Source organism: Antedon mediterranea, chromosome 3 (assembly GCF_964355755.1).
Source record: "Antedon mediterranea chromosome 3, ecAntMedi1.1, whole genome shotgun sequence".
Lineage (NCBI taxonomy): Eukaryota > Metazoa > Echinodermata > Crinoidea > Comatulida > Antedonidae > Antedon > Antedon mediterranea.
Window position 1 is genome coordinate 1,737,408 of NC_092672.1, and position 13,103 is coordinate 1,750,510.

Consider the following 13,103-nt stretch of genomic DNA (forward strand, 5'->3'; position numbering starts at 1 on the left):
AAAACCATGAATTCTCCCTAAATTAACTTTATTTTGTCTTTTTGCAAAGCCGCAAAAAGAGAAAATGACAGTTATTCTTGGTATTACTATAAATAAATGATGCACAAACTTTGGGAAGCTCAAACATGGAAAGACAAAATGTATATATTTAAAAATATATATATATAAATATTAATATTGAAGAATCCCGTATATTTATTTTGCTGGTGGTCTTCATTTTTCGTCTGGCTGTATAATTGCTGCTGTATAATTGCTTATCGGCAGAGGGCGCTGTAAGGGTATATAACTCGAGCGATCTCCTCCTATTAAAATTGTTTCAGGTGCCGGTTTATATTTTGCTGTTCGTGTGCTGTGAGTCCTGCTGCTGCTGCTCAGCTTAACAGTAAACTATGTCGAATTCACAGGTTTCATCTAATGTTGTCATTCCGAAACCTGTAAAGTTTCTCTATGGAGGGCTTGCTGGGTATGTATACGTTTTACACTGCATGATGATCACGTCTAGCTAGGCCTAGCCATACCTAGCTAGTCTAGCTATAGTGGTAGATACTGTCACTGCGACCCGGTACTGCCACCACTCTGCTAGTAAGTAGTAGGCCCTAGGCCTAGTTTAGCAACGATAAAATATCAATGATCTTTTACAGTCATACTTTTTCTTTTTAAAGTATGGGTGCCACAGTGTTTGTCCAACCATTGGATCTTGTTAAGAATAGAATGCAACTTAGCGGTAAGTTCACACACAGGATTGGATATCATTAACAGTGTCTGATTTGTATTGATAATAATAAATTAAAAGTACTTTAAATATTGATTGTTCAAAATAATATTTTTAATGATTTATAAAATGCTGATATCAAAGCCTAATTAACAATTACAATTAATGTTTATCTAATTTGTGTTTAAAGATTAACACATCATCACAATGGAACTGAAGTAACCTCGGATTTTAATAAATTCTCAGAGTTACCAAGAATTCAACTCTTCAAGAATTATATATGGAAATGCATTTCTTTTATTAGGTATTGGTGGAGCAGCTAAAGAACATAAGACCAGTTTACACGCAGTTAAATCAATTTTAAAGAATGAAGGTTTTATTGGTATTTACACAGGGTGGGTTCACACTTGCACATTATTTTATTGTTTTTTTAATTGTTATGTTATGTATTTATGTGTCATTATTTTATTTATCCACACTGGAACTTGAAGAATTTATTCTTTAAAAAACACATTAAAATCGTACCTCTTTTCTGAGGCATTTATGATATTAATGGAGTATAAATTAAAAATAACAGATAATTATTATTATATGTTTTTTCCTGAAAATCTGTTTGGTGGTTCATTTAGGAACCACAGTGGAAATAAGTTGCTTTTTGTAATTTTCTGTGTTTTATCCTCGATTGATCTACTTGAAAATGAAAACAATTAATTAATAAATAAATACTGATTCAGCTACACTCAGTATTTTTATTGATTTAAAAACATATTTAGACAGGATAAAAACAGGTATAAATATTGCACCTATGGTCCTGTTTTAAATGATGTGAGCACTTTAAGTGGATGTGCACTATATACATTTTTATTATTAAATTATTATTATTAACTTTTCATCGACACTCATCATTCATCGACATAAATCCCTGGCTAAATCCTTGTAATAAATCTTATTTATTGTTTTAGGCTTTCAGCTGGTTTACTGCGACAGGCGACGTACACCACAACCAGGCTTGGGATCTACACCACACTCTTTGATATGGTCTCAGGGTAAGACTACTATCTACTGACATTTATATTTTTGCCAAATCAATTTTTAAAAAAGGTCTATAATTAATAAAATAAAATGGTAAAAAATGCTACATCTTTTATTTAATTATTATATAAACAATTAAACTAAAGCTCTGTCCACACTATCAAACTTAATGTGAATGTGATATGAGTGCTCATACAGTGTATGGACATGATGATTTCATATCACTACCAATACCATATTTAGGTGTATCTAGTTTGATACCTGTCCACACTATCAAACTTAATGTGAATGTGATATGAGTGCTCATACAGTATATGGACATGATGATTTCATATCACTACCAATACCATATTTAGGTGTATCTAGTTTGATACCTGTCCACACTATCAAACTTAATGTGAATGTGATATGAGTGCTCATACAGTATATGGACATGATGATTTCATATCACTACCAATACCATATTTAGTGTATCTAGTTTGATACTAGTTTGATAGTGTAGACAGAGCTATAAAGATAAATCTATTTTTAAGCATAAAAATCTGTTTTTGTTTATAATACTGTACTATTTTGATTATCTAAGCTTCTTGAGTATTTATGCTTAATCTCTTCATCTGTTATTTCTAGTGAGAAAAATTTGTTTTTTTATATCATTTCAAATTCTTTATTCATCCTGTGTGGGGCAATTTCAACAAGGACTGAAAAACACATAGTAATGATCAATTAAAAAATACAAAAATCTAATCACATTTAAGCGTAAAATCTTAAATCTACAAGTTATTAATTTTTCTGTTTGTATTTATTCCAATTACTGTACATGTGGTCTTATAAAAATCACCAAGCAATTTTGATAAATACAATAGGTATTTAACTTATGAATATGTAGTAACTACACCACACTCTATTATACAGTGTATAACAACAATGTCTAAATACATTTTGATATTTTCCTGGTACCTTCATTTTATTCCTTGTCTTGATAAACATTTAAACTTTTTTGTTCATTACGAACCATGTGGAATTCTGTACCAGCATTTTGTTTTAAAATAAAATTATAATAATTATTAGAGATAAGATCTTCTATTCCAAAGCTAACAAGAAAATAGTTATTTAGTGTTTTGAATATTTTTAATTATTTTAAAAATATTTTAATTCAAAGTGTGCCAAAAAAAATGTTTGTTTATATACACACTACACTATATATACATTTGTCATAATCATTGGTTTTTAAGACTTATGTTAAACGTATCAGGCCTCTCAGAATGTTAACATTCCTGACCTGTTTTATAATATGTTTGTATTCTTCTTCAAACAATAACATGAAGATATTATAACAATGCTTGTATAATTGTTTTGCTTAGACCTGAAGGGCAACCACCTAGCTTTATGTTAAAGGCGTGCATCGGTTTGACAGCTGGTGCGATTGGAGCGTTTGTTGGCACCCCAGCCGAAATCTCACTCATCAGAATGACATCAGATGGAAGGTAAATTTTTTGATTAATTATAGTTGAATCCAATAAGGTTGGTTGGGGGTATGTTTCACCCATCCTGGTCTAACCTTAACTTAACGGGGAAAAAACCCAATAAAATAAATATAACCTTATGTTAATTTAGACACTATTTTTAGGCATTGGGCCACACTCCTTTAAAAGTTATTCATATAACACCTAAATAAATTCCTGTCATTTGATTGGATGATTGTGGGTCACATGTTGTGCAATAGTACATTCTATTCTATATTCTTTTAACAATCATGAAATAGTACTTTTTTCCATATTCATTATTTGTATACGGTTTTACTAATTCAACTCCTTTGTTACTATTTTACTGTGTAGGTTACCACCTGCTGAGAGGCGTGGCTACACAAGTGTATTCAATGCTCTAGCCAGAATAGTCCAAGAGGAAGGAGTGCTTACGTTATGGAGGGTATGTATTGTGAATGGACTGGTCTCACTAGGACACCCATAACACATGCTACAGTATACGTGTAGCAATAAATAAATGAACAATAAAGCAAGTTTCCTAAGATTCTACAGCTCTGTCTAAACTATCAAGCTTTATGCGACAAAAAATATATGATGTGCCTATATATGGGCACGATGATGTCATATCACTACCATATTTGAGGATATCACTACCATATTTGGGCACATCAGACTTTTTTGTCAGACTAGTTTGATAGTGTAGACAGAACAGAGACCAGGAACATACGCTGCCCCATTGACGGCTACAATGACATTTAACTACTTTTTGATATACAGTATATATTTTTGCCAGACTATTAATATTATTATGTCAGCGATGGATCCGCTCCTAAAATAGTAAGAGAAATGATGCAGCTCAATTTGCATCAAGCTTGTTTTCCAGTTGATGTTGAATTTTCAAATCATTGACATTTAATTTAACCCCCTTTTCCTGTAAAATCTTTGAATCCTGTCAATTCAGTTCAACGTCGACTGGTAAACAGGCTTCATAAAACTTAACTGATTGTAATTTTCTTACAGGGCTGTGGGCCTACAATAGTAAGGGCAATGGTAGTGAATGCAGCTCAGCTTGCGTCTTACTCGCAAGCTAAACAGCTACTTCTTGGCACTGGATATTTCAAAGACAATATCATGTGTCACTTTGGAGCTAGTATGATAAGTGGATTTGTAACGACATGCGCTTCAATGCCAGTAGATATTCTCAAAACTAGGTAAAATAAATGTTTTATTCCTCGTCATTTGATTGGTTAATCACATGCTCTTTGGTATTAATTCTACACTTTTTAGCGGAAAAGTGATATAACTCATAAACATTCATTAGTTGTAAACTTTATGTGTTATTCTTAACATGTTGTAATCCAACGCATCACTTTTGATAGGCTGAACTCTTATACAATGTGAAGGGTCAAACCAATCACAAGATTGGTCTAACCAATCTGCATAAAAAGCAATATTTTCTAAAAGTAAAAATTTTTATATTTCAGAATTCAAAGTATGAAAGTAATAGATGGAAAGCCAGAATTCAAAGGAGCTACAGTAAGTAAACCTGTACCTTGTAAACCTGTACCTTGTAAACCTGTACCTTGTAAACCTGTACCTTGTAAACCTGTACCTTGTAAACCTGTACCTTGTAAACCTGTACCTTGTAAACCTGTACCTTGTAAACCAAAGCCTTGTAAACCTGTACCTTGTAAACCTGTACCTTGTAAACCTGTACCTTGTAAACCTGTACCTTGTAAACCTGTACCTTGTAAACCTGTACCTTGTAAACCTGTACCTTGTAAACCTGTACCTTGTAAACCTGTACCTTGTAAACCTGTACCTTGTAAACCTGTACCTTGTAAACCTGTACCTTGTAAACCTGTACCTTGTAAACCTGTACCTTGTAAACCTGTACCTTGTAAACCAAAGCCTTGTAAACCAAAGCCTTGTAAACCTGTACCTTGTAAACCTGTACCTTGTAAACCAAAGCCTTGTAAACCAAAGCCTTGTAAACCTGTACCTTGTAAACCTGTACCTTGTAAACCTGTACCTTGTAAACCTGTACCTTGTAAACCAAAGCCTTGTAAACCAAAGCCTTGTTGGTGCTGTTTTGACTTGTGTTGAACTTGAACCCACATCTTTGAGACTGTAGGATCATCAAAATTAATTGCAGTTACTGTATATTATATATTATACTACATATTATTTTTACTGAAATATTTTAGTTTCTTTGAATGTAGAAGTTAATGAGGCAGTCACTGCAATAAACAGTGTGTATGATTACCATAAAAAAAAGCTTACATAAATATGTATTGTCCTAAAAACACGAGAAATGAAGTTTAACTACATCAGATAGGTTATTCAAAGAGGTTATTTTGTAGTTTTAATCAAGTTAATCACTTGCGTAGAAAAAAAAATGAAAAAAATTATGTTTTCACTAAAATGAAAAAATAAATGGTTAAATTCAACAAAAAATCCATTGGCTGGCAGCCAATTTGACTATTTTTTGCTTAAATTACAGATTTTTCAGGTATACAATTGTTTTTTTTTTTATCCAAGTTTTGGTCAAAACGAATAATTATTATGATATTAAAATTGCATATTTAACAAAAACAAATTTAACAAAATATTTTTTCAGGGTGACAATACATCTTTAAAGAGTAATGTAGTTACTGCAGTAAATTACCATTTAGCAATACAGTATTGCAATTGTTACTGCAGTAAATTACCATTTAGCAATACAGTATTGCAATTGTTACTGAAAAATACTTATTAGATAAGTGTAACTACCATGCTTCAAACCTAAAATTTAAAATTCGCTCCAATTCTCTACCACTTGAAGGTAGAAAAGAAGCATGGTCACCTCAAAATGCAGGTATATGTTTATTGTGTAATTGTAATGAAAAGGAAACTGTATATCATTTCGTATTTGAATGCAAACGACTTGAGTACGTTAGACAACCAATACTCATGAACCTTAAAGATGAGCTAAACAACAATAATCTATCCATGTTCTGGGAATTGTTTACTACTAACTCTCTAGATCTTAAATACCACTTATTCTTCATGATCTTGAAATCCATAATGAATTTAAAATTACACCAAATCAATTGACCCATGATGTATACGAATCAGCAAGTATTATTTTCGACAAACATTGCAAAATTTTTCTGACCATGGCTTGGAACACACGAAATGATATATATAATACAATTCCTTCTCAAACTTAATTTACTCATTTTCTTAGTATTTAATCTGTCTCAGTTTTCTTAAATTTTTTTTTGTAATTTTGTTATTATGTCTAATTTCTTGTTTTGTATTTATATTTAAGTGTGTATGTATTATTTTTCACTGTAAACTTGTTGCACATCTCATTGAGACTGCCTCTGATTTAAAAGAGATACAATAAAAGTTCAGTTCAGTTCAGTACTGCAGTGAATCACCATTTAGCAATACATTATTGGAATAGTTACTGCAGTAATTCACCATTTAGCAATACAGTATTGCAATTGTGGATTTGTTTTTCTTTTTGTCTTACAGGACGTCCTTATTAAGACAGTACGCTCAGAGGGAATCTTCAGTCTATGGAAGGGCTTCACTCCGTACTATGCACGTCTAGGTCCTCACACTGTTCTTACTTTCATCTTCCTAGAACAATTAAATAGATTTTATAAAGAAGTCATTGCTAAAAAATAATTAATAGATTTCTTACTAATAATAATTATTATTTTGCATTCCTTTTGTTAGAAAGTAGAGCAAAGCTAATGAAGATTATTGCTTATTGTATTGATTAGTATTGTATTGATCAGTACTATTGTATTGATTACTATATTGTATTGATTATTATTTGTATTGATCATTATTGTATTGATTATTATATTGTATTGATCAGTATTGTATTGATTATTATATTGTATTGATCAGTATTGTATTGATTATTATATTGTATTGATCAGTATTGTATTGATTATTATATTGTATTGATCAGTATTGTATTGATTATTATATTGTATTGATCAGTATTGTATTGATTATTATATTGTATTGATCAGTATTGTATTGATTATTATATTGTATTGATCAGTATTGTATTGATTATTATATTGTATCATGGAGAAATAAGTTAGGTTCTCCATGATTGTATTGATCAGTATTGTAGATTATTGTATTGCTCATTATTGTATGGATTATTATTGTATTATCATTTTGTTGTATTTGTTTGTTTATTATTTGTTTATTTTTTAGATTATTAATTTACAGAATATTATTTGTATTGGTAATTTTTTTTTATTATCAATTTATTATTTTTTATAAATATGCAAGATTTGCACACCATCAATATTTTGTGAAAACTAAAACAAACTCTGGTGCCATGTCCAAATACAAATAATAATATATTTATATACTAAAACAGTTTTTAAATTTTAAAGTTTATGCTTGTACATACCGCAAAAGTATGCTGTATTAGTATTGCTAGGTGTATTTTATAATTTATACTGTCCATACACTGTACCGTCTCTGTCCATTTTATTATTTCAAAATCTTTCAAATTTTTATTTAATCTGTAGATATGTAACAGTACATATACATTTATGTATGCCTTTTTAAAACCATTTTTGTTTTACTAAAAAAATATTGAATGTAGAGTATTATATTATTAGTGATTTAAAGGTGAAAATGGGTAACAATTGTTCATTCATTCACATGATTGATACAACTAAAAAATAATTACTAATACTATGGATGTTGTCATGGGTCATACAATTTATATTTATCAAAAGTGTCTTCCACAGTGCTTCATTTCCATCTAGCCACACCCACCAATGACCTTAGGCAGATCATGATGAACCTAGTAGTTAGGTCTTGCCATCCACCAAGTTTTGTGAAAACGTTTTTTGTTTGCATTTCCAAATTAAAATCCATTCATAGATATTGGTGGTTTATATATATAATAATTTAAATAAAATATTTTAAGTTGTTTATAAAAATAGATTTAAGGAATTGAGCATCCATATGCATAACATCAAATTTAAATACAAATTAATATTTTCCTATAGGCATTTCTGTATACTGGTTTGCTTAGCAACCATATCATGTGATCACCCATGTGATTACCTGCATCCTTCCAAACATTTTAACATATCATGAATAATACCACCAAACTTACGAGTTAAGATGACTATAGCGAGGCATGTTGTTTTATTATGCTAATTACTTACTCATTTACATACACATGTCCTATTGGTATATAAGCACTCTAGGCTTGTTTACTGTTCTGATGGGGAGAATAGTTTCTAAAAAAATGTCTCATTTTAAGGCAGTTTGCCTTTTTATTAAATGCCTCGCTATAGTCATTTCAACATATATATTCAATATATAGTACTACCACTGCTAGCATTATTTAGATTCTCATATGGAATGTTGAAATCATGCTGTGATCACAACTATGTGTGATATAACAACGTAAAATATATAACACAACAAAAAAATAGAAAAATAACTTGTTGCTTTTTTGTTTACATAGTACTGATGCAGATTATATTTTAGTCTACAAAACTTGCAAACACTTATTCTTTGTACATATCAGGGGGCCCGCTTTCCCTTTTTGGACAGTTACCAAGAGCGGATCCAGCATTGTAGATTAGTGGGGGATAAATATTTCAAAAGGAATTAGATTTCAAGGATCCGATGGGTTGCAGAAAAATAAAAATAGTCTTTATTTTAAAAAGACATGGCTGTTAAATTTTAGGTTGGGAGGAGAGGGGTCATTCAAGCCTGTTCATCCCCATCTAAATCTGCGCCTGGCTACTGTATAATGAAATTAGGAACTACTTGTTTATATCCATTTCGTCAGACTATTAATATTATATGTTAGTATAGTACTGTGTTTAAAAATGCTGGACCTGCCCGTCATTCTTGATTAAATTTTCGAAACTGTCTAAAAGGCATGTATTCTTGCTTCCTATGTGTTATCATGTTCTCACTTAATTTCACTATTTATACTTTAGCCTGAAAAACATAGATCTCAGCCAAGTTTACTTTAAAGATGCAGTATTATCTCAACTACATCACAGTTTCTACCATCTTGGCTCATTTGTTTATTTCACTTGTTGGCTGATTCAAGTAGTATACCATTTGTGATCCCACAATGCTCTCTGTCAACTGCAAGATTGCTGTACTTGCCGTCTCCTTGTCTGAAGCCAAACTTGCCGACACTTTATCCTCAACGTCTTTAATGGTAAGATTATTACCGCATTCTCTTCTATGAGAATGAAGATGATACCGGAACGAGAACCCTTTATTGCAAACACCGCATTTATAAACTTTCCCGCGCTCATGCGCTTTAACATGTTGTTTTAAGGTGAATCTATCGGTGAAAGCGTGTCCGCAAAGATCACATAGGAACGGCTTAGCTCCTGTATGTACGCGTTGATGTCGATTCATAGCGCTGCGTACGGTAAACGCACGGTCACATATCTTACACTTGAAAGGTTTCTCACCGGTATGTCGGCGTTCGTGCCGGCGCAGGTCAGTACTGTCTTTAAAAGTGGATTTACACAGTATACACTTGTACGGTCTGTCGTCGGTGTGTACTCGCTCATGTCTGCGAATTGCGGACACGGTTGCAAATGTTTTCTCGCAAAAGGCACACTTATGTAATTTCTCTCCCGTGTGAAATTTTCGTTCGTGTCGGTGCTGTCCACCAACCGTTGTAAATCGTTTATCACAATATTCACATTTACAAGGATGTTCTTCTGTGTGGTATTTCTCATGTATGTCTTTTTGGTGATCAGTGTGAAATTTCTTGGCACAGAATGAACACTGGACGTTAGGTATGGATGATGTCATGTCATGATTCTTTTTGGTTTTAGAATTTTGTTTCTTGCTTTTCATTTCTAATTTATTGTCGGAAAAAGAGGGTAAATCCACAATAATTTGCTCCTGCTGTTCAGTATCTTTCATCTCAATAACTTGGAAAACCTGAAAAACTGTTTCTTTATTTCCATTCTTATTTTCAGTCGATTGTTTCTGTTTCTCTTTAAAACTACTTTCTGGTATTTCATCTTGTAAACCCTCTAAGATGCTCTGTACTTCACTTGCCAACTCTTTTTTTGAATTACTTTCACTCACAGTCCCTCTGTGTTCCATAATGATTTCTGTAGAATGTTCAGATTCCATATTTGTCTTTGCCTTGTAAACTTTGTCTTCTCTTTTTAATATTGTGTCATTTTTGTCTTCAACCTTATCACTGTCACTGTGAAATAATTTCTGAACTGGCATTATCTCAATACAAGATTCCATTTCATTAGCCTGTTTCAAGTTGTTTGTGGATTCCATCACCAGACAGCTCTGCGGCCCTTCGCAGTTATCTATATCGCCCTCTGGTTTCTGTATAACTAGATTTTCATTTTTTATACAAATTTCTATTACTGATTCTTCAACAACTTGCATTAAACCAGCAGGCTCTTGGATTAGATGGGCGGATTGGTCTTTTAAAGTTACAGACTCGTCTTCATCTTGTAAGGTTGTCATTTTATCAGTGTCTGAAAAGATAAATAAAACAAAATGAATACTCTCATAGTCTACTGTAGTAGTAGGCCTAGTAGTAGTTAGCACTAATAAATTATAGGCCTATAGCCCTAGTATTAGTGTAGAGAGATTTAGAGAGATCACAAACAAATAATGAATTAACTAAATTAAATAGTAATAAAATTATTAATTTTAAAGTACCAAAAACTTGGCCATTGGTTGGCTTATCTGGTAGAGAGTATAATATAATATACCTACTGTAGGCCTAGGATCCTACTATTCTAGTTAGTTACTACGTCTAGGCCTAGCTAGACTATAATATAAGTACCTGTAATACTATCTTATTACGCCTCTAGCTAGCCCTTTCATTCGCTATCGTTATACTTGATTTAAATGAATGAATGAATCAATTCTTACCGTCCATTATTTTATAGATTATTTCATTTGAAAACAGTCAATATAATAGGGATAAAATTAGCAAGACCATGGAACGGAGGAGGGAAGGACCAGGCAAGATAAAAGTTGTAAGCAGCAGTTTGCGAAATGAATAATCATGAAGCACCCCCTCTGTCGGTTAAGCACGCCCACAAACTCTACCAACCGGTCAAACTTTTACAGTAGGGCCTATTATTTTGTAACTTCTTTATACTTTAATATCCTACCCTATTATTTTGTAACTTCTTTATACTTTAATATCATACCCTATTATTTTGTAACTTCTTTATACTTTAATATCATACCCTATTATTTTGTAACTTCTTTATACTTTAATATCTTACCCTATTATTTTGTAACTTCTTTATACTTTAATATCTTACCCTATTATTTTGTAACTTCTTTATACTTTAATATCTTACCCTATTATTTTGTAACTTCTTTATACTTTAATATCATACCCTATTATTTTGTAACTTCTTTATACTTTAATATCATACCCTATTATTTTGTAACTTCTTTATACTTTAATATCATACCCTATTATTTTGTAACTTCTTTATAGTTTAATATCATACCCTATTATTTTGTAACTTCTTTATTCTTTAATATCCTACCCTATTATTTTGTAACTTCTTTATACTTTAATATCCTACCCTTTTATTTTGTAACTTCTTTATACTTTAATATCCTACCCTATTATTTTGTAACTTCTTTATACTTTAATATCATACCCTATTATTTTGTAACTTCTTTATACTTTAATATCATACCCTATTATTTTGTAACTTCTTTATACTTTAATATCATACCTAACCCATCAAATATTCGTATACAGAAAATACAAATAAATAAAAAATATATAAATCTACAGGCGCGGCATAGAAGAAATTCTAAACCGATATACTGGTAATTCAAGTCTCACAAAGACGCTACTACAGTATCTCCTTATTTTTTTGTTTGGTACGTATACGTGTCGGTTAGCGAGAAATGAATTCAATAAAACGTATGAAGGTAAATTAATGTAAAAACCCGCCCCCGAGAGTATGACTAAAGTCGGAAGTAAGGGGATATTGTTCCCGGACCTTTTCGGAAGTGGGTACATGTGATGATCAACTTAATTTTCATTTACACTTTACAAAACCTGTCTACCACGTCAAGCACACATTGCTAGTTTATGGAATTCCACCGATGATTTATCTTTGCTGAATTCCTCACACATGAAGTCATCGTCCTTCTTGAGAGAATACGTCAAAACATTCAGCCTTAACAACGGTCTCCAGACGCTACTTGGTAGAAGTCAGCGTCAATTTATCTTCAAAGGAATTCCAATGTTCTCTTTTAGTAGGCCACCAGGAATTTAACCTAGTAGGTCACGTAGGTCACTTCAGATAATATAGAAAGGAAATTTGAATTGTCGACTGTTGAGTGTTCCCGAGAAAATGTCTATATCACCAGGCCCGTAGCCAGGGGGGGTTTTTATGGTTCGGGCGAACCCCGGCCCCCTTTACAGCGAACCCCCCTTAACCGACTGCGAACCCCCATCCCCGACATGCCCAATACCTCACCCTCATCTCCGAAAATCGTCCAAATACGTGCCCCACAGTACAAAAAGTTGTTCGTAAATTTAAAAATTCGTAAACTCGTTCGGAATAACTCATACAGTACCTTCTTCCCTGTATGAGCGTACTTCGAGCGATATAGTCTGTAAATTTCTAAGAGTTGCAAATGAATTGCCGATTTTAACCTGAAAAATAAATGTTTGGTCCCTGCATTCAACATGATATTGACGCGTCTCACAGCGAGCTGGGGGACGAACGATTCGTACAAAGGAAAGGACACCGCCAGACAACTGCGTACCAATTGTTTAGATCACTGGCAGTCAGGCAGCATGCATAAAGTATATAGCCTTCCGACATACATCAGTA

At 32.3% G+C, this 13,103-nt stretch overlaps 2 protein-coding genes across 2 annotated transcripts; one reads left to right on the forward strand and one right to left on the reverse strand.

The window, feature by feature from the left end:
* Positions 1 to 319: 319 nt before the first annotated feature.
* On the forward strand, positions 320 to 6,975 carry LOC140043334 (mitochondrial 2-oxoglutarate/malate carrier protein-like). The gene is made up of 9 exons (XM_072087833.1): positions 320 to 463; positions 663 to 724; positions 1,017 to 1,107; positions 1,675 to 1,758; positions 3,106 to 3,228; positions 3,580 to 3,670; positions 4,249 to 4,439; positions 4,713 to 4,764; positions 6,751 to 6,975. Exons 1-9 carry the CDS (start codon positions 390 to 392, stop codon positions 6,904 to 6,906), a joined length of 924 nt encoding a protein of 307 aa, XP_071943934.1. The 5' UTR covers positions 320 to 389; the 3' UTR covers positions 6,907 to 6,975.
* Positions 6,976 to 7,586: 611 nt separating this feature from the next.
* Positions 7,587 to 11,333, reverse strand: LOC140044482 (uncharacterized). Its single transcript, XM_072089001.1, has 2 exons — positions 11,158 to 11,333; positions 7,587 to 10,754 (listed from the first exon to the last, which is right to left on the reverse strand). The coding sequence occupies exons 1-2, from the start codon at positions 11,162 to 11,164 to the stop codon at positions 9,301 to 9,303; spliced, it is 1,461 nt and encodes a 486-aa protein (XP_071945102.1). The 5' UTR covers positions 11,165 to 11,333; the 3' UTR covers positions 7,587 to 9,300.
* Between the last annotated feature and the right edge of the window lie 1,770 nt (positions 11,334 to 13,103).